This window comes from Haliotis cracherodii, unplaced genomic scaffold, assembly GCF_022045235.1.
Source record: "Haliotis cracherodii isolate W230 unplaced genomic scaffold, xgHalCrac1.p SCAF_13, whole genome shotgun sequence".
Classification (NCBI taxonomy): Eukaryota; Metazoa; Mollusca; class Gastropoda; order Lepetellida; family Haliotidae; genus Haliotis; species Haliotis cracherodii.
Window position 1 is genome coordinate 6,972,512 of NW_027266268.1, and position 23,559 is coordinate 6,996,070.

General features: G+C 41.4%; 1 protein-coding gene across 2 annotated transcripts in view; it reads right to left on the reverse strand.

Moving 5' to 3' along the window:
• Positions 1-5,766: 5,766 nt before the first annotated feature.
• LOC139459558 (protein HtrL-like) overlaps positions 5,767-23,559 on the reverse strand; it is a 42,285-nt gene continuing 24,492 nt past the window's right edge. Inside the window, exons 1-3 of one of the 2 annotated variants that reach the window (XM_071241108.1) lie at positions 15,795-16,331; positions 10,027-10,135; positions 5,767-9,468 (exon numbers count right to left, since the gene is read on the reverse strand). In XM_071241108.1, the coding sequence (XP_071097209.1) occupies positions 8,587-9,468; positions 10,027-10,131 (987 nt within the window). In that variant the 5' untranslated portion in view covers positions 10,132-10,135; positions 15,795-16,331 and the 3' untranslated portion in view covers positions 5,767-8,586. Of the gene's footprint in view, positions 9,469-10,026; positions 10,136-15,794; positions 16,332-23,559 lie in introns of those variants that run through there. The other variant, XM_071241107.1, reaches the window with a different exon arrangement.

Here is a 23,559-nt window from a genome sequence, read left to right on the forward strand (position 1 = left end):
ATGGGGAGGAAAAAAGGACTGTCTGTTTGAAGCATTGAAGCAGGACGATTTTCCCGATACATCTTGTAGCAGGCCACTGGATCCCTGTCAGGTTGCTGTATGCACGGGGCTTCCTGCGGATGTCGTAAGGATTGGCTTCAGAACGTGTCTTGGACTAACGCTCTGAGGTTAATATTAAATATTCCCCCTGATCCCCTTCATTCAGTTCCACATCCCCCCCCCCCCCCCCCCCCCCCTGCCCCCCGTCCACATGTAAGAGGCTGGTCCGATTTGCTAGGCCAGCTGCGTACATGACATCCAAGTCACTGTCTGTTAGCTCACCAGCAGTTCCCTTTCCCCTGCGCCTTCATTTAGCTTTCATAATTTCTCTCAGTTTTCCAAATTTCTTACCATTAATCAAACTATGACCATTTGATTTTGATTTTTGATGTCGCTTTAAGGAGGAGAGGAAGTTTCTCAGAGAGGAAGGCTCATACTCCGATTCATCTTTCTTCCTAACAGTGATGAAGAACTTGCTGAGATAATCTTCAAGGACAGGTGGCTCAATCTCTTCAATGGCCACATCACCTTCCTGCACCAGAAACTGCGTTAAAAGATTCAGGTCGTACAAGGTTTTTTCTTTGCGTTTTCATTTGCATGTTCTTCAAGATATTTATCTACATCACCAGTACTTGTTTTTGAAAATCTGTGAGTCTTATTTTGCTGGACATACTGGATAGGTTCAATTTGTTCCTGGATAGGTTTTGTTTGTTGCTGGATAAGTTCTGTTTGTTCAAGAAATCTTAAGTCCCAATCTGCCAGGAAAACATCGATTTCACTCATTTTGAGTGTGTCCATGTTTTATTAGCAGAAGACACTTACGGTTAAAGGGAGATAATCTTCAGGGGAGGTTACTCGTGTAAGAAAATAGTTCCGTCAACGTGTTATGTTCACTGCAGTGAAATATCAAGTGTTATGTTCATCGAATGAAAATATCACTTTTCTCAACTTCAGAAAACTCAATTCGCCTCACCTCGCCTAAATCGCATATAACAGACACTAGCAAATGTTTTCGAGAAGTCTATAAATATACAATAAAATCTACCTTTACGCTTACAGATATATTTTCTGGCCACTGCATACAAATGAAGATATTGATCTGTTGTTGAATAATATTGACGAAAACCAGCTAGATATTCGGTTAAAATATTTTGGACATGTTCCCATTTCAAAAGCCTTGCATTTAACACGACTGTGAATAGTTGAGATAAAACCCTAAAATAAGAAATTCTACGATAGTTATGTGACACAGCTGACCACTGCATGATTCATAGACACAGCTGACCAGGGTGTGATTCATAGACACAGCCGACCAGGGTGTGATTCATAGACACAGCTGACCAGGGTGTGATTCAGAGACACAGCTGACCAGGGTTTGATGCATAGACACAGCCGACCAGGGTGTGATTCATAGACACAAGCGACCAGGGTGTGATTTATAGAAACAGCTGACCATGGTGTGATTCATAGACACAGCTGACCAGGGTGTGATTCATAGACACAGCTGACCAGGGTGTGATTCAGAGACACAGCTGACCAGGGTGTGATTCAGAGACTCAGCCGACCAGGGTGTGACTCAGAGACACAGCTGAGTAGGGTGTGATTCAGAGACACAACTGACCAGGGTGTGATTGATAGACACAGCTGACCAGGGTGTGATTGATAGAAACAGCTGACCAGGGTGTGATTCAGAGACACAGCCGACCGAGGTGTGATTCAGAGACACAGCCGACCAGGGTGTGATTCAGAGACACAGCTGACTAGGGTGTGATTCAGAGACACAACTGACCAGGGTGTGATTGATAGACACAGCTGACCAGGGTGTGATTGATAGACACAGCTGACCAGGGTGTGATTCAGAGACACAGCTGATCAGGGTGTGATTCATAGACACAACTGACCAGGGTGTGATTGATAGACACAGCTGACCTGGGTGTGATTCAGAGACACAGCCGACTAGGGTGTGATTCAGAGACACAACTGACTAGGGTGTGATTGATAGAAACAGCTGACCAGGGTGTGATTCAGAGACACAGCTGACCAGGGTGTGATTTAGAGACACAGGTGACTAGGGTGTGATTCAGAGACACACCTGACCAGGGTGTGATTGATAGAAACAGCTGACCAGGGTGTGATTCAGAGACACGGCTGACCAGGGTTGTGATTCAGAGACACAGCCGACCAGGGTGTGATTCAGAGACACACCTGACCAGGGTGTGATTCAGAGACACATCTGTCCAGGGTGTTATTCATTGACACAGCCGACCAGGGTGTGATTGATAGACACAGCTGACCAGGGTGTGATTCAGAGACACAGCCGACCAGGGTGTGATTCAGAGACACAGCTGACCAGGGTGTGATTCAGAGGCACACCTTACCAGGGTGTGATTTATAGAAACAGCTGACCAGGGTGTAATTCAGAAACACAGCTGACCAGGGTGTGATTCAGAGACACAGCTGACCAGGGTGTGATTTCAGAGACACAGCCGACCTTTGGTGTCATTCAGAGACACATCTGACCAGGGTGTGATTCATTGACACAGCCGACCAGGGTGTGATTCAGATACACAGCTGACCAGGGTGTGATTTATAGACACAGTCGTCCAGGGTGTGATTCAGAGACACATCTGACCAGGGTGTGATTCAGAGACACAGCTGACCAGGGTGTGATTCATAGACACAGCTGACCTGGGTGTGATTCAGAGACACAGCTGACCAGGGTGTGATTCAGAGACACAGGTGACCAAGGTGTGATTCAGTGACACAGCTGACCTGGGTGTGATTCAGAGACACAGCTACCAGGGTGTGATTCAGTGATTCAGTGACACAGCTGACCGGGGTGTGATTCAGAGACACAGCTGACTAGGGTGTGATTCAGTGACACAGCTGACCAGGGTGTGATTCAGAGACACAGCTGACCAGGGTGTGATTCATAGACACAGCCGACCAGGGTGTGACTCATTGACACAGCCGACCAGGGTGTGATTCAGAGACACAGCCGAGTACGACATAAGTTAAAGACACAGCTGACAGCGTCAGTTTGACGTTTCCACAAAATACACAACTTTTCCTATTTCGACAGAGTGAGCGCAGTCGTTCAGTGGACACGAGATATACAAATCTGTTTTTAAGGTTAAAGCATGCAACAACTCAATCCCCATCAGTTACATACTTTTATTGATTATTTGATTTCAGGAATATGCAGTTATTAAAAACTAAAACTAAAATTCAAACTTTACAGTATTTGCACCACTGCCAGCACAACATTCATTGTGGGCATATTCCTTTACAAACTATTTATCAAATGTTCCCACCCCTTCAATAGACATCAAATGGGTGCTTCCGCAGCAAGTACTGGCATAACAGAAGCATTCCTTTCAAATCATAACATTCAACTTTACTTCAAGTTTGGGGAAACGTTCGTACGTAAGAAAACGTTAAAACCAGAGATACTACGCCCCCAACAAGCGAAATAAGGCACTGAAAGAAAATTCCTACTTAAATGACAATTCTTGTGATCTTGGATAATACCTACTACCGCACAACTTTCAACCAGAAAGACCAACGCTTTTACCTCGCTTAACAACCAAGTTACATGCACTTCCAGTCTTATAATGAATGGTTTAGAAAACAGATGGTTATTTTCGTGTAGTAGGTCTTCAAGACAGGGAGTCCCATTTCTCTAGTGAGTGTCATGGGGAAGTAATGTCCATTGGATGATTGCTGTTTCTTTAATTTCTGAATACGTCAACAGCCACGGTTCATGAATACATCAACAGCCACGGTTCACGAAAACATCAACAACCACGGTTCATGAATACATCAACAACCACGGTTCACGAAAACATCAACAACCACGGTTCACGAATACATCAACCGCTACGGTTCATGAATACATCAACAGCCACGGTTCTCGAATACATCAACCGCCACGGTTCATGAATACATCAACCGCCACGGTTCTCGAATACATCAACCGCCACGGTTCACGAATACATCAACCGCCACGGTTCATGAATACATCAACAGCCACGGTTCTCGAATACATCAACCGCCACGGTTCATGAATACATCAACCGCCACGGTTCACGAATACATCAACCGCCACGGTTCATGAATACATCAACCGCCACGGTTCATGAATACATCAACCGCAACGGTTCATGATACATCAACAGTCATGGTTCACGAACATCAACCGCCACGGTTCACGAATACATCAACAACCACGGTAAATGAATACATCAACCGCCACGGTTCATGATACATCAACAGCCTTAGTTCACGAATACATCAACTGCTACGGCTCATGAATACATCAACAACCACGGTTCATGAATACATCAACAACCACGGTTCACGAATACATCAACTGTCACGGTTCATGAAAACATCAACCGTCACGGTTCACGAATACATCAACCGCCATGGTTCATGAATACATCAACAACCACGGTCCATGACTACATCAACAGTTCGTGAATATGTCAACAGAGGGGTTTCAGTTCCCATGATGCTGTGCGCGATCGCCATGTTGGTTGTCAACCTAAACAAGCGCGAAACGTAAACACGCCCGAGAATATTATTCAACCTACCGACATGCCTGTTTCATGTGCGGTGGTAAATTGCAGCAATAGTGCAACAAGGACAAGAAGAGTTTTTTTCAGATTCCCAGCTGACGGTTAATGAATACATCAACAGCCACGGTTCATGTACACGTCAACAGCCACGGTTCATGAATACATCAACTGCCACGGATCGTGAATACATCAACAGCTACTGTTCGTGAATACGTCCTGAATAAATCTTGACCAACCCCTTTTTTTAAAAGAGGACCCTATTTTTAGAGAGGGTGTATCCTAAGCCTATTACAACAATTTACACATTTGACCTCATCTCATGACCTTGACATTTGACCTCATAGCAAGTGACCTCAAAGGGTCATTAGGAAGATCCCCACTGAGGGATAACATTGCACAGTGGTTACGAGGCCAGCATCACGGGACTGCCAATCATGTTTCATATCACAACAGCTGCTAATATTGCACTGGCGTTTCATTTCATGAAATAAATATAAGGGAACATCTGGTTAGACTGTTCGCTTGACGCTTCATTAAATTCTCGCTGGCACGACCAACTGACTGAACATCGGGGGGCACTGAACACCTGCCTTCGAAATTCACGCTAGTCCGCTAGCCCGAGACTACTAAATGGTGCCGAGGACAAGCAAACATTCAATGATGGTAGTCTTCATTGACAAGGAGCATTTGAAGGCTATGTAATTCTCAAGGCTTCAAGTTTGGGTACAAATTGGAAATAAAAAGAACTGACAGAAAATTTAAACATAGTTCTATCACGAACCAGATTAAATTATTTATGTCCAAGGATCAAAGAAGCTTCTTGTTGTTGGCACAGGAATCGGGAAATATTGACAGCAGCGACAAGGGCAGATAGGACAGGACGAGCGAGAAACTCTTTAAGAAAATAAAGTCGAATTTCCAAGGTAAAAGTTGAAAACGATTTACAATAACATTGACTGAGACAGATTATTTCCTTGTCAGGAATTTGCTAACAGAACACTGTTTTCTGAGAAACTCAAAACTAATATGTTAAAGTAGTGTGTCACCTACTACAACCAATTGCGACTGGTGGTTTGACTTAAGCCTTTGGAAGTATCACACCTGTAAAACGACAAGAAAACAGAATAAATATACACAAGGTAAAAGAAACAGATTATGATTTTTTTTATTAAAAACACTGATTGTTTACAGTGTACAAAGAAACAAATATTTAAAGTGTAGTTGGTTTTAAACGGGCACGGACCCGAAAGGTTTTCAAAAGCTTTCGGTTTCATTAGGCTCAGGACTGTATCATATTTTAACGACCTCCCCCTCCTTAACCTTTTTATGTAACATTTTTTTCATGGCCCCCCTCCCTTTAATAAATGAGCAGTCGATAAATAATGTTCAAATTTAGAAGAAAAAAAATAGAAAAAAATAGAACTGTCTTTTTTCACGCCATCCCCATCTCCTATAATAAATGACCAGTCCCTAAGAAAGAAGATTTATCAATCTGTATATTCACATTGTCCATATCAACATAGTTATTGCTAATATTTAGTTAGCAGTAATTCATGTATGGAGGATATTTCACATGTCGAGTGAAACATGATATTTCACGAGACACATGGAATATCCTATTTATCATATATACTTTTTGTGTAGTTACTGGAAAATTAAATTATAACATTACAAATGTAAAACCTTGAAACGTAAATTCTCCCTACCTAACACACAGGTGCGGTTCACCACCTTCTGTATTTACGACTAAAAAAGGAAGTGTTTGCAAAATCATAAAAATATAAACTAAAGTAACAAAAAATATATAGGGTCACGAACATTCTCGATCATACATATAGATATGATTACATACAAAATAATCTTTTACAAAAAGATATTCTTGAAAACTAGGATACCGCTGTTGGAAGCGAAAGAATACACGCTGGTTAAGTAACAAAAATGGCGCTTTGCGAAGCGAACAGATTGACGAGTTAAATGAGAAATTTACAGTTTATAACGAAATATGTTCGAGATAATAACACACGGTATGATGCGATATTAATTCAATAAATGACCATCTGTCATTAGTTTGCCTTGTAAATGTGGAACTAACGTAAAAAGGATGCCAATAGTGTCTGTACAGGCCAGACATATACGATAAAGGGAGACAATTTGCTTGGTGCTTGAAGGTAACTCTTGTATGGCAAGAGTTCCGTCAAAGTGTTATGTTCACTGCAGTAAAATATCTGATGTCATGTCTACTGCAATGATAATATACCTTTTCTCAACTTCAGAAAAGTATATAATGAGACCAGTTACTTTGGCATGTGTTAATACTTCTTGTAATCTTCTGCAAAATACATCGGAACGATAACATCTAATCTCATTTGTCTGCATATATCACGGATACATTGGATTCTGAGAGCAATAAATTGCCTCCATTGCGTAGATAATGAGAACACCATGCACGTACGCACGCATGTATATGAACACAATCAGACTATAAATCATCTTCCCGAGGCAAGCGAGCTAACTGACTTTAAAAGTCCAGTTTCCACCCTTGCCGAACTAGGCTGGAATTTCTGGGCTCGATCGTAGCGCCATCAGTGGCTATTACGAATAATGTCCTTTCTATGCCTCTCCTATGGACCAATCAGATTCAACCTCTCGTATCACTTGCATTTGCTTCAAACAAAACGGTGGCGCCCAGTCAAAACGATCCGATTGATAATCAAGATCTATATTGTTATCAAACGAGTCTTACATCGCGAAGTGCATCAAATCACGTGAGCACTTTGATTAAATACATGAAAAGATATAGAAAATATATGTTGACAACGAGTTAGCGGTGCACATGCTTTGCAAATCCTGCAGTCGACCGAAATCTGCATGACACTTTACGAACCGGATTTCGATTTCGGTGCGCGATTTTGATTGGACTATGCATAAACTCGTTAGTCCATCCAAAATGTAACTCCATAATACCAACCTAGTTCGGCAAGGGTGGAAAAGGACTTTTATAGTCAGTTAACTCCCTTGCCTCGGGAAGATGACTATAAATGTGACTTGATACGAACACACATACACCAGGCATCATCATCGGGTCACCGAGTCCCCTCCACATATCACACAAACTTGTAAATGCTAATCTCAACTTCTGATACGTTTCCATGTAATGTTTTGGCGTCACCGTCTTACTCTTGTCTTCAACTAATGGCCAACCTTCTGACTCTGGCAATGACAGCAGTACCAGCAATACATCCAAACCCGTTAATCCGGACGGTACTTTTTCCAGTGAAATCATCAGGAGCAGACAATTCCGGATAAACCACTCATTTTATGGAGCATTGAACTCTATATGTATTATATCCAGCTATCGGTCAGAAAGGGCTTCTGGATTAACGGGGGTACACTGTTTATGACATAGGCGTTCTGAATCAGTTAATGGAATGTTTACATAATGAACGATTGAACTGTTCTGTGTAAATCGCAAGGCACGTTAAGATAAGAATATCAGATGAAACATCCATCAGGCTTTGTACTACGCCATGAAGTAACAAGGGTATCAAGAGTTACTTGATCACATACATTCTACCAGAGACCAAAGGTACTCGCGTGGGCCTCAACACCAAAGTACTACATTGCACAGTTTCACGCCGATTTAAGATGGTTTTCACTTCTTAATAAGTAAAATCGAAACAGGTCTTCGCCGCTTAACCACTAGGCTGAACTCTTCGTGACGAGATTACCTCGAAGTAAACACTGAATCGAGATATCCGTGTTCGATATGGCAGGACCGACTGTCAGGATCAGTCTTCCGGGTTGCATGGATGTTTTAGTTTGTTTGTTTGTTGTTAAAAGTTGGACTCAGCAATATTCCAGCTATATGGCGGCGGTCTGTAAATAATCGAGTCTGGACCAGACAATCCAGTGATTGATATCGGCTATAGGATATGTGATTATGAAAGTTCCCTTGAGAATGATTTCGTCAAAGTTCCCTGTAGCACTGGTAGCCGAGATAGTACCAGCAACTTCCCCACACGTCCCAGACGTAGGGTTGGATGTCTACCGTCAGTCGGAGTTTAACACGTTCCGCCTTTGTGGACATCGCAAACAGAACCTGCTGATCCGAGTTGCTCAGCTTCAAGTCCAAGTAATGCTCCACTGCCCTTCTGTATTCCTTCACAAACTGGCGAAACACATCTCTCTCGGCGACGACAAGGCCCCCTCCCACCCACACGTACATGTTTTTAAAAATGTCTTCTGGCAGTTCCTCCATGGAATAGTCTAGATTAACTTGATTGAACGCTATTTTTTTCTCGTCAAAGTCTCGTGGAAGTGTTAACCGGAAGTCCCTCTTCCTGCTTGTAATTAACCGGAAGTAACCCACATCCACCCACATGTAATATTTGGTATGGAAGACGTCACTCTCTATGGCTTTCTCAACACAGGCGTACTTTGCATTCTGAACACAGGGGTATTCTGGAACAACTGTATTTGGTTGGTATTTAGGATAGTTCGGGTTAGAATAAATGTCACGAACTTTGTCCAAATGGTCAAAAGCCCACAACTGTTTTTTTTCAATCTTGATGATTTTTGTGATGTTCATCAGGTGTTGTCGCATGTCGGTGAACAGTCTGACAAACTGGTCCGAGTCCGTGTATACAACCAGTGGGTTCATGAGATGCTTGTACACCGTGGCCCACTCCAGATACAGCGTGGGGCCGAAGACGGTCCCCCCGTCCCCTTTGTTGAAACGGCCGAGATTGAGGTAGGCGGTTACTACTGTGATGTCGGGTGGTACTCGTACATCTCCTTCAAATGACGGAAATGTCCGGAGAGGGACGAAGCCAAGTATGCATGGCGGTTGCTGCAAGAAAAATAATATAACATAATCTTATTTCGTGAAAGTAACGTTGCTTAAATCCAGAATTATTCAGATGAGATTTTGTATCGATATTAGATACAAGACATGGGTTTTTTTAAACTATGAGCCTGAATTTATATTAGAGAAAAAAACCTTCGCACCAATGTCATATTTGTGGTAACTTTAAAAAGATTTTAAAAGATCTGTTTTTAAGATTGTTTAACAGCATGGTAGCATGATAACACAAGTGCGCGGAGTTCAACATCGTTTTGAACCACATAAGGGTCACAATATGACGAACAGGAAGAATTTCCGGGCTCTTAGCATATAAGAATAAGTATTAAAGCTTGTTCAATGCGAGCAGAACGTTAATCTTGGCTTGACCATACAAACCGATAGTTTGAGCACCAGATCACAAATGAGAGTTAATGGATGCCTGCATCCATCCAAGTACGATTCACTCTCAGCAGTCACATCGACCGATCAGTCTCCCTGGGTTGTTCCAACGCCTCATCTACGCTGCAGGTCGGATTTTTACGTGCGTTGATAATTCATACTTACTACTGAGAACTTGACACACACGATGGCGAGAAGACAGCCGACGAAGATCTTCAAACAGCGTCGCCAGTTGTGCTTAATGGTCATAATGTTTCCAAATTCCGACATCCCACTGAAAACACAACACAAATATATACAACCATATACCTATAGCGATAAGCGCTTGAACGGCATTGTAGTCGGCTCTATCACAGCTAATTTGGATGGACTGATCCGTCATAAACACATGCAAAGGCAAGTAAATTGTTCAACTGACAACACACGGAAACATATGGCACAAGTCAATAAACGGAATTGCATCCGACATCGTTTTTGTCAGCTATCAGGGGGTTCAGGTGGTTATGGGGGGTTGGTTTGCCCCCAGCACAAATCCTTGTAATAAACGTTTTCGTGAGTAAATGTCATGATCAGTTAAAGGAAAACACATGTCTGTTGAAGTGTGGTCCTGATGGATGTAAATGGATGAGTGTGCAACACGCAATTATGTTTATGAATTGCTTTGATATGCTACTAAACAATGCAAACGCAATCAGGGTAATGTTTTCTGCTTATTTTACACTTTATCACCTTACGTCTCAAATGACCACGATATCGTGTGTCGCTTTATCAAGCATCCAACAAATATGGTCGACAGGTATCCGATATAATGCAAGTGTACTCTGTTTGCAATCCGGAAGTACAATTAAGCTCAGTCAAAACATCACTGAAATACCTAGTAACAAATGGCAAATTGATGAAAAATACTAGCTTCCGAACTCGGCCCCTCAAACACATGCATAAAATCAAAGACACCGTCAGGCTTTGGAGACTAGCACTCAATCGATCAGATTACACAATTACATTTTGACCCTTCTTTGACTGAGAAATTATATTCCAGACGGGTTATCGCAGAACACATACATATATCATGCCTCTGTCGAGGAGTCAGATGGTGACTATTTGCAGACGCCTATTAGTCAAAATGTTGACATTGTTGAGAGCTGTCGGCAATGGAAAATATAAGCGCCGTATTATACCAATAAACTCACCAGTTCTCAACAAACTTCCAAAATGAATACTATTACTATACGGCATTTAAACAAATAGGTTCGTTCGGGGAAATCGCTGTGTAAGCAAGACATGTGTCGTTTCCATGGCTACGGATGAAGCCAAAAGCTTTATTGCAGAAATCGAGATTGTGAATTGTTCTGGGGGATATAAAAAATCCACAATCAATAACTACTTTCATGTGGCGAAAAATGTCACGTTGCTAAAACAAGTCCTCGCGCACACTTGAACAAATACTGAATAAATAATATCTCGTTCGTTTCTGTAGCAACTGCAGTTAAGAGCACGTACGTTTTGACAGTGTCGCAGTACTCCAGCTTATTGCTGAAATATTGCTGAAAGTGGCTTTAAACCATACTCATGAACAGGCTTCCTCTTGAATACAACACCTTGTGCCCAACTGCCTAGACTTATGCTCATGCTATCAATCACTGGATTGTCTGGTCCAGACTCAATTATGTTCAGACCGCCGTCGTATAGCTGGAATATTGCTGAGTGCGGCGTTAAACAACAAACAAACAAACAAAACAACACCTTCTGGCATCACTGACTTTCAGTCATACATTCATACAATTTTCACCGCTATTTTGCAAGAGTCAACAGTTGTCAAAAATTACTATCGGGAAACTGGGGACGTTACCGGTGTCCACATTAAATAATGCATGGTTTCGGATGTTTTTATTTGAAGTAAAGGGTACATGGAAATCGGTAGGCCCCAAGTCTTCCGTTTGTTTGTTATTTAAAGCCGCACACGGCAATATTCAAGCTATGTGACGGCGGTCTGTAAACAATCGAGTCTGGACCAGACAATCCAGTGATTGTCATCATGAGCATCGAGCAAAACCCAAATTTTGAAAATCATCTGTTTCTTCCCCAAAACATGTACATGCCGAGAGAAGAACCGAGTCAACTACGTGATTTACTTTCAGTAGGAGATGAGTTTCACTATCAGATGTAAAGCCCTTCTCCAACAAGCCCTACTCGTGGCCCAATATTTTTAAACTCTGTAGATCTGTGTCACCCAAAATGTAAAAAAATATAAGATTTTTTCCTGACATATGTACGTCCATGTAAGTTAATTATAAAGAACCTCTTGTCTCTCGTCATGTTGATATCTGTTTGGATTTTCATAAATATTTGGATTTTCATTAATATATACACGGACTTTGACGAGTGAGTGAGGTTTTACGCCGCTTATAGCAATATTCCAGCAATATCACGGCGGGGGACACCAGAAATGGGCTTCACACATTGTACCCATGTCGGGCTATCGAACTCGGACCTTCGGTGAACTTTAACGGCATCATTCTCCAGGAAACTTCCATACATCACATATTTTACAGCCGACATCCATGCAACTGTAACCCGGAAGACTGATTCTAACAGTCGATTCTGCCATATCGAACACGGATGTGTCGATTCAGTGTTTACTTCGAGGTGACCACGTCACGAACTTCGGGTTCGATTCTCGTTTGTTTGTTTGTTGTTTAACGGCAGTCATTCACATCGTGAGCATCGATCGACGCACTTGGGACCGATGACATGTATCAACCAAATCAGCGTGTCTGACCACCCGATCCCGTTAGTCGCCTCTCACAAGCACAGTCGCCTGTTACGGCAAGCATGGGTTGCTGATGACCCATTCTAACCCGGATCTTCACGGGTCGGTGTCGATTCTACGTATTATACATAATATTATCGTGGTACGTGTGATTTGATAAGGATGGGTGATAAATAGCTGTAGATACAGATCTATTACAGGCATTAACGTCTTAACTTTGCCTTCGTCTAACAATTGATACTGGTCCTGTCCCATGTGCGTTATCGGTTTGACCCTTGGCAGATTAAAGATACAGGGCCCACTTGCACAAAGCGATCTTAGCGCTAAGACTACTGTAAGCCTATGTTAAAGTATGGGAGTTAAGATCAGCTTAGCGCTAAGATCGCTTTGTGCAAGTGGGTCCTGGATCCTGGTCTGTTGGTTGTAATGTTCCCTTATTTGACAATTTCCTTCTGAAAATGCGGCATGTAACGTGATACACGCTAATTGCCCTTTCTTTTATACTGGTATGTTATATGCGTATCGGCAGCTGACGAAAGGCTTTGTCTCGCATACAATGGATCTTGCAAAACAAAGCATTTGGTATTAGGTGTTACTATAACTACGCCTTTCTAATGAAACTTGCACTGTGTTTTATATCGTTGATCCACAACCATGCTCTGTATTACTTACTACGTATTATGTTTTACGTAAGTGAAAAATGTCTACTGTGCATTCCAAAAATAATCATAAAATTATATCCATAAATAAATGTTCTGTTTTATAACAAATACCTATCCAGAGCCACTTTTAAACAGTGATAAATGAACCTGTGATAAAAAAATCTGGAATAGACAATACCTCAACTAAATCCCTATTGTTTAGGGGGGCACGGTTGGCCCAGTCGTCGAAGGCGCCGTGATTCGCAGTGAAGAGTTGCGTCCCTTGGGCACACCAGAAACCTATGATTGTGGGTTCGAATCCCGGTTTGCCCCGATTATGTTTCTAGGTTTGTCAGCACCATACCCGTGACTCGTGGGTTTCACCGAAGTGGTAAACGTCTGAGACCTGCATCACTTCGGTCTTTCCTCCATCATTAAGCTGACACGCCGTGATGTAACTGGAATACTGTTAAAAGCGGCGTTTAACCAAACTCACTCACCCTATTGCTTAATGGATTATCACGGCTCTCTGATCCTTATACCTTAACAATAGCGACTGTCATAGTGGGACCACCTCGTTGGCTTGTTGGCATGGTAGCGGTGATCAGTCGGATATTTGATGCTGGCCTTGAAAGCTCCATAATGACCCATAATTCATGAAGCTAACTCCGGTTAGAATTACATGCGTGGTCTCCATCAACCTATGCTTGTCGTAAGTGGCGACTAACGGGTTCGCTGACTTGGTTAAAGTATGTCATCCTATCCCTACTGCGTGGATGCTCAATCACTTCATTGTCTGATCTAGAATCGTGTATTTACAGACCGCTGTCATACCGCTGGAATGATTGATATTATGAGCATCGGTAGCCATCGGTGGACTAAAAATACTTGGACCAGGTAAACCGTTCAGTGCTTGGAAGCGTTAGTGAAAATGAATATGTGAGTTGGGTTTATCGCCGCTTTGAACAGTATTCCATTCATATCACGCCGTGTCAGCTTGATGTGGGAGGAAAGCCCGAAGTGACGAAGGTTCCCGACGGTTACCACTTTGGTGAAACCCACGAGGACGGGAGTGATGCTGACAAACTAGAAACATAATCAGGACATACAGGACCCAACCCCACCAGTATTGGGTTTTTTGGACGCCTAAGGGACACAACTCTGCACAGCGAATAGCTGCGCCTTAGACGACTGGGGCACGAAGTCAAAGATCCATTTATTACATTTACAAGTTCTTAAAACAGTATGCATCGTGCACATTGTAAGCACCTCCATACATATTCACGTATCTGTTTTAACTGAAAAAACCTGATTTTAAAAAAAAAGTTTCTCATCTCCAACCCCAACCAGCAAGAGAGCGGTCGGGCGAAAAAGAATAAACAAAAACAATGAAAAAACCCCACAAAAACCCCTTCTTTTCACTAATTGTGTAACACATTTTATAACATTTTAAAGCTTGTTACAACTTGTTACCAGTCTTCAAATTAATTTACAACGTAGACTGGCCGAGTCGCTTTGGTAGGAGTGTTTTGTATCACATTTGTTTTCATAGCGGCTGTAAAAATTTAGATAAATATGTTTTTATCATTTCACGTCGGAATAAAAATACTGGGCCGTCGGGAAATTGGAAACACAGAAACGAATACGGACATACAGTTTAACAGTGAATGAGTTGTTTTTCGCCTCTTTAAAATATACGTTAGTTTTATCACGGATGCTGACATATACAACCCCAAAAAGGTTTAAAAAAACCCACGCCATTGGAAGGCTGTGTGTTGCAATCCCCACCAGCTATGACAGGTTAACTGTCGTCATATGAAAGAAGCGGATGTTTTTTAAAAAGTTCTTTTGAGTAGTATATCAACTGTCAGAATAATTTACAGTAGTCATAGGGACACCTAAGCATTGTTAAACATCGCTTGATCTTAGTCCAAGATGACGCATATGTAAATATCTGCCCGGCGGTAGAATAGGTCTTCAGCAACCCATGCTTGTCGTAAGAGGCGACTAACGGGACCGGGTGGTCAGACTCGCCGACTTGGTTGATGCATGTCATCGTATCCCAACTGCGTGGATCGATGCTAATGATGTAAAGCAGTGGATTGTTTAGTCCAGACTCGATAACGTCGACTGGATTGTCTGGGCCAGACTCGAGACGTAAATAATGCGAAATCGCATCAAAGCGATGCATACATCACCCACAACCACACACACATAATGCATTGGCAAAATTTCAAGATAATGTAGATGATCGGTACGTCATTTGTCAAGAGTAAACCAGCAAAACACGGAATCAACGTGAATGTTCAACACACAAGCTGAAATGCAGATACACAGACATATAAGATTGTATACATCGATTGTGAGCCTTGTGAAATGTATACCGAGGTAGGAGACCACATCCCTGTGAGCCCCCCCCCCCCCCCCCCCCCCCACCCCCAACACACACACACACACACTGTCTCGTGTCGAGAGGACCACATAGTAAATCAAGATCAGCTGTTACCACACGACCTACCTACCTCAATGGTTCATCATGTAGCCTGTAATTCTCACGATCAGCTTGGTGAAAGTCTAAATTTCAGACGGAAACACTCCCCAGCGACACGTTCGACGCGATCCCTCATTCTCTCGCATCCTCATCCACAGTCACGTGGTCCGTTACCATCACAAAGTGACCAGATGTCCATCTTGTGTTACATGCTCCCAAACACTGATTAGAGCCGAATGACAAACACTCCCGGACAGATGGGAGCTGACCTGGTAACGATTGGTCATCTCAACTAAATATAGTGTACTGTATACCAGAGCTCTGAACTCAACCAGATCACACTGTCCCCAGGGAAAACACCGACAGCAGAGTAATGGGCGTCCGTACTCGCCCACAGCAGAGGACCGATGTGTCACCGGCGTGTAGGGTGTGTGCATACCCTGACGATTTGCGCGATATCGGGCGAGATATCAAGACACATACGGGGTTTTTCCGGCATCCATTGGATATGCATACGCATGAAATTGTCTCTGCATAAACTCACTCTAATCCTATCACACTTGTACGTCTCGGGATCAATAAACCTAGGCAGGACGTGAAGACGGTTTTGTATTACAGGACTGGGTTTGTTGGCTGTGAACGCGAGACGCCAGATTGGGTTGACTACTCCACGGTGGATGGCCTCTCTCCAACGCGGATGTATATTGATTTTGCAGCACAGTGTGTAGCGCACCAGGTCCTTTAAAGTTAGATGTCAGTAATTGAGGGACATGTAACACACGGCGATATACATCATGAGTAAGAGCTCATGCGTGACGAACTAAATATTCATTCTTCAAAGCGAACAATGAACAAATAATAAAAATGTGTTCTCTGCATTGCAGCGGTAAAAAAAACCCTAACATTTAAAGTCCACCAGTCCTCATAATGATAGCACATAGCAAAACCTTTAAAAATGGCAAATTTCTACTGGTCCTTATGATACATTAACTATTGGGCATGCAGTTTGGAAAGGACTACGGGTTTAGTGCCACCTAAGTCCACCAGTCCTCATAATGATAGCACATAGCAAAACCTTTAAAAATGGCAAATTTCTACTGGTCCTTATGATACATTAACTATTGGGCATGCAGTTTGGAAAGGACAACGGGTTTAGTGCCAATTCCTAACACTGCACTGGTGTCGCAAAAGGTGCCTTAACTGTGTATTTGGTGAAAAATATGGCAGCCACTAGAGTCGTTTGTTTGCTTATTTGAACAGTGTACGGTCATTATACACTGAACAAACAAATCAGTTAAGGAAGTAGTATAGGTAATGGGGGTTCTGGCTCACTTCAACTGGAGCCAGATTTATATACCTATACTGCTACTACAGATGGAATTTTTTATGCAAAAATGACGATGCGATTTAACGATAGTCATGAGACGTATTAAAAGAAACATCAATATTAATTAATAATGGATAAAATTTACTATAGCCCACGAGGATATTGGAAAGGGATAGGTGCAATACAAAAATTAGCCACCGCGGCTAAGGTATCTAAAGATGTGGCCAAGGATTGGTTAAAGAAACAAGCGATGTGGCAAATATACTTACCAGCCCCGCGTTATATACCGAGGAAAAAGTTTGATATTTTTACAACGAATGAAGTTCATCAGGCTGACCTCTTGTTTCTTCCCCATGATAAGGTAAGACGCAAAACGTATAAATACGCTTTAACCGTAGTGGATGTGGCTAGTCGATACAAATAGGCTGAACCATTAACCTCGAAAGATTCAACATAAGTAGCTAATGCACTGAGTCGCACATATAAACGCGGACCACTAAAATGGCCTAAACTATTTCAAGTAGATCCTGGTCGCGAGTTTATGGGATCGGTGACTAAACTGTTAACAAAGCACAATGTCGAAATCAGGCGTGGTGAAAAAGAGGCCCACCGTAGTCAAGATGGACCGGGCAGGGCATTTGTACGAGAAGAGTTGCTCATTGTTCCAGACGATACAGTATTACCGCCCTAAATAACCATAAGCATCCTTATCAATCCACCTCTTTGTATCTAAGGGGGATAATGATGTCTTGTTCATTCTTAATCCATATATCCTATGATTGTAACTTCTTAAAGAGTTCGGGGGCACGGGTGGCCCAATCGTCTAAGGCGCCGCAATTCGCTGTGCAGAGTTGCGTCCCTTGGACACGCCAGAAACCTATGATTGTGGGTTCGAATCCCTGTTCGCCCCGATTATGTTTCTAGGTTTGTCAGCACCATACCCGTGACTCGTGGGTTTCACCCGAAGTGGTAAACGTCTTAGACCTGCATCACTTCGGGCTTTCCTACCACATTATAACTGGAATACTGTTAAAAGCGGCGTTAAACCAAACTCACTCACTCACTCACTCTTAAAGAGTTGATCTCGTGTTTGAATGTTCTACCGTTGAATAATGCTTCTTTATACTGTTCGTGTTTGATATGCTTTTTTACAACATACTTCTTAACACTCTTAGCTTTTCTTATCTCTCCATTATCGGACTTCTTTATAGAATACATCTCCGCTACAGAAGTCCCAGCACATTCATCCTTCATCTTACCTAACACCTTTTTATTTACTACGCTGTGCAGTGGATTATCTTTTGGGTAATCACTCGTGTCATACATATCTATTTTTTCTGCCATAAAGTTATACACATCCTCGGTTTGTATTTCCATCAACAAAGAATCTGTGTCAGTATATAACATATCGCATCTATCGCCGTATTGCTTCTTAAGTTCGTTGTAATAAAAGTCATACATTAAGTGTTTGACAAGTCGAGAATACTCATACCGACGTACACCGGTCTGTTGAATTTTATATTACTCTTCTGCATATGCAACGCGGCTAAGTTGTTATCGAATATCTTACTTCTGTTAAAAGCCGGACTGGCTATAAGTTTCCTTCTTTCTTCCTCATTAGATCTGACTAATTTAACATCAACATGCTTCCTCAGATTCTCTATAGTTTTACCAAATACTGAGTTACTCATGAGCTTATATAGATTCTTTTCAAAATCGCTGGTAGCCATCTTTCTTATATCTGTGTTCAGTCTTATATAGGGCTCCATCCAAGGACTTTGATCAAACTTTAGAACTCTATGTATTTTATTTAGTTTCATACCTAACGACAGATATAACTGGAGATTTCTGTAGTGAACTATATATTTTGTCTTATCCATCAAATTTGGTACGAGTTTTTCTACGTTAGCTAACCTAGTATTACCCATCAAAGAGTGTTGATATTCCGACATCCAATCTTTATTAACCATTAATCTTTCTGGAGCTAGCGGATAACTGTTATGATCTTTATGTAACGAACTTGGATATTCCAAGTCAACTTCTAGTATGTACCCTTTATTCACATTGGTATTATGGATATCATTCACATCGACCCACTCAAAACCACCCGTGGGTAAAGGTTGACTCATAGCCCATCCGTACAAATTGTTGGCGTCGAGATATAATATGTGCGTGTCGGGTTTACTCTGATCATATCCTTCCACTAATTTATTATTAGCCTTAGAATACCTTTTCGCTACTATCGATATACTACCTCTTAATCATTTCTCAATAAACAAGTGCATATCGTAATCGGTGAGTAGTTTGTTCTACACCGGTCTTCTTCAACAATGCATCCCACGATAGTCCGGGACTGGAATAGTACCATGCCGGATCCAAGCCGTATTGTTTTAAACATGTCTTTCGAAATATCTCGAATATATCGGCGAGTAACAGTACATCGGTTTTTAAGTACAGATCGTGATAATCGCCTAAATTCTTACAACCTAAGTTATCCCACACCGTCAGAGCGTGTTCATAATCGGCATCTGTTATTTTAGATTCTTTAAAGCTACTATAGAATGATTCAAGAGGTGGTAATTTAGTTTCGTCTCATCTAGACCAATCATCCATATATTCGTAAGGATATACACCTTTTCTCAGCAACAAATGACGGCACCGATCAGCATATTGATTTGTTATCGCAAAGTCATCGGGATTGTTCGCATTAGCTAAATTGTCCAGGGAAGATAACAGAAACTGTACGGAGTCTATGAATCTAAGTCCATTACTTTGCTTTATTCTGGCTTTCCCATCCTTGTCCGTATAATGTATAGTTTTAGTCAACGAGAGCGATATATATTTTTCCATATTATTAGGAATACACGTTAAGCCACCGTCGGTCTTTGAGATAGCTTGCATAATGAGATGAGAATCGTATCCTCTGAGGTTATGAAACACAACGGGGATGGGTATTGTTTGAGAATTCATTTTTAGTTTCAAGTTACACTCGTTATGCGTGGCTTCCCGATAATTACCCGTGACGTGGCAATGAGCTCTTACGGAATCCCCATTCAGGGGTTTATTACAAACATGATAACTCGTTGACTTCTTATAGGCCCTCCAATCATCACTCGTCATACACATGGGTTTCTTACGCGATAATTTTTCCCTGATTATTCTCTCTTCATTTTGTGGATATATATACCAGGAACCTTCCCGCTGCATCGGAACCTCTATAAATCACGGGCGGGTTTGTTTTCCCATCATCCTTTACAACTATATATCCAAACCCACAAGAAATATGTTCTTGAGTTTTGTATGTAAAACTACTATCTTGATTGCTTCGGTCGGTATTTTCTTTAGGTTTGATAAGCACTTCGAAGTCGGCGTAAATTACGTACGGTACTGGCATTTGATTACAATAATGTGCAATTTTAATATGTTTTCCCCCTCTTTGGGCATATCGATCCTGATAGCAGTCTGTCCAACACCTCTACAGTCTTCTTTATACGCTTCTAATAGATCTTGTCTGCTGTACCCATGTAGGCATCTTTCACAGAAATATATCTTTTCCTTATGGGTTGTTTGATAGTATAATAGCCTGCTTAAACTCTTTATCCATGTATAATGATATTTACCATCTTTTTCGATTAGAAATGAATTGATTCTGGGAAGCGGAGCTTATCCTATGTACAACAATTCCTTTAGAAGAATGCCAGAAAACATTTCTAGCTAAATTATTTTGCTTTTCCACCTTATCAATTTGTGAGATTGGTGTAGGTTCGTCTATACCATCAAAGTTGAGTCCATCGTTTTGGGAGTAGCTAGAAGGTCTATCCGGATTTTTGTCTACGGGGAACAATGCAGATCTTATCGTAATTCTGAAACAGTCATCCCCTTTATTTTTTACATTAATTATGTCTTTTTTCTTCTTATAATACGGGGGTAAATCTATATAAGATCCACCTTTGAAAGGCATATAATTTGCTTTATCATATAATGGGTAGGTTTCTCGGCAGGATAAAGCCAACGGATAAAAACGATATCCGTTGGGGTCATATGCGGATAGTGATGCAAATATCAAAGGTCAAGTAGGGACTACTTTCTCTGTTTATAAACAAAAATGGCGTCGCCCTCGTCATTTGGCGATCGAGTCAGAATTAACCATCGGGAATCTGGATAAACTACAGGGATAATTGCTATCATTATCAAAAGAACAGTCTAATACACTGAAAAGCAGTGTCTAACTGTGACGTAGCTCAGGCATTTTATAAGTTTGGGCAACTTTGGAGATATAAATTTCGAAACAATTTTGCGAGGGCACGAGGCCTAGCCAAGCGGGATCAGTAGCCATATCTGTGCTTGTAGACCTCTGCGGCTTGAAACCGTCTCCAAAAATTAAAATAGTTGGATTTGGCCGAAATATGTTTGAATTGTTACCTTGTTTCGGTTTGTCGCTGTGTGTACATCTGACTACACTTCTTAACGTTATGACAGGACAGACCGACTGTCAACAACGTCTGACCATGGCCGTGACGTCTCATAGACTAGGGTTAGAGTAGCTTCCCTTTGACAAAGGGCAGTTACTTTAGCGGACAGACCGATATATTGCCGCGAAAGGCAATTAAAAACAATTGTTGTTTTGCGTATATGTTGCTTCGCCACTGTATAAGAAACAGATTTCAGTTGGAGCTATATTGGCTACAGTCACTGTCCGACTGACACATCACTTACCCTGTGACGTAATAAATATTAATGCGCGCATTCCAGGAAAACTCGCAATGTTTCGGTAATGTTTGTGAGAGAGGGAAAGCGATTTTGAAGCACAGAATTAAAGAATGACATTATATGATAATGAGGTTATCACGCTTGTGTGTTTGGGGATGGTAAATATCCTGCATTAGGAATAAACATTGTATTTAGCGAGCCTTGGCGAGCTTAATACATAGTGTTTATTTCTAATACAGGATATTTACCACTCCCAAACACACAAGCGTGATAACCTCTATATATCTAAATAAAAACTTTCGATTTTATCCACACCCCAACTCGAACCTCTATTAGTCCAGCTTTCTAAAGTTTCTTGTATCCTCTTAATTGATGTATCTAATGATGCGTTTATAGTATCAGATTCGGTTATAACTTCATGATTGCTCCGGAAATATGGTTCGGTATATTCAGTGCTATCGTCTGCGCTACTTTTACTCAATGACATTTTAACCGTCAGCTGGTATTTTATACTATTTAAATCATCTAACTCCTCATTAATTTTGCTCGATACGATGGGCTTAACATCATTAACATCCATCTTGGAATAAATATCCATCTTCCAACCTCTTAGATATTTACCCACACCGTCTGTAAGTAAAAATTTTAACTCATCAACTGGTTGATTTTAATCAACATCATCTGGTTGATTTTTATCGACATCACCTGGTTGATTTTTATCTAGTAAAGCGATCAATTCAGCTTTTCTCATTCGAGAATAACCCGTCAGCCCACTTTTTTTCACTCGAGCTTTGATTTCTCTACTAGTCTGGGGTTTGTTGTATTCCAAACCAAGTAGATCGATCAATTCAGCTTTTCTCATTCGAGAATAACCATGTAGACCACGTTGTTTTGCCAAAGCTTTCAACTCTCTGGCGAAAACCATTGTGGTATATATACAAAATAAGACATTTATCTAAATGGTTATATTTCCATATATCTCATTCTCCCCAACCTATTCCTCTCGTTGATGTAATCTCTCTTCCTAGCGTAAATAATCTGCTTCCTAACCCTATCAGCGCCGTGTTTCTTACATAAACAATAACGACATCTGACACCTATCCCACATACAGAACAGGTATAATTTACATTTCCTTGTCTGATGTAAAAAGCGTGAGTACCGCAATATACACCAACGCATGGTTTCTGACATTGAATTGGCTTCCCTATGAGTGTATATCTGCACAGATTAATGATTATACACCTATCATATCGTCTGTCTGAATGAAAAGCACATATCGAGTCTCTCAACCAGCCAGATCTATTTATAGCTTGTGCATAAGTGTGTAGCTATAAATAGCAACTTCAGACAACCCAAACACTACAAATGCTATCTCAGGGTCCTGCTGAGCCTCTGACGGTGTATAAACCTGAGAGAGTGTTGGCCTCGGCATTGGGTCAAGTGTCTTTCCATAAACGAGGAAGTATTCATGCATGGCAGATTCAACATCCTTAAACGTTTGAATTGAATGTACTTGTTTACGCAGTTCATCATTAATAAAATCTAATCTCTCCATTCTGCGCCTGGCCCATTGTGACTGGGCTGCTTCGAGTTGTTCTAATGCTTTATTATGTCGTTTACGCTCCTCTTCAACTTCTTTAGCGTTTGATTCTCTCAGAGTAGAAAATGAATAATTACTCCCCGAAAAAGCTAGAGCATTAACAATAGCTCCACTGACCATCATCGCAATTGTTGCCATGATGTTTTAAACTGTGTTCA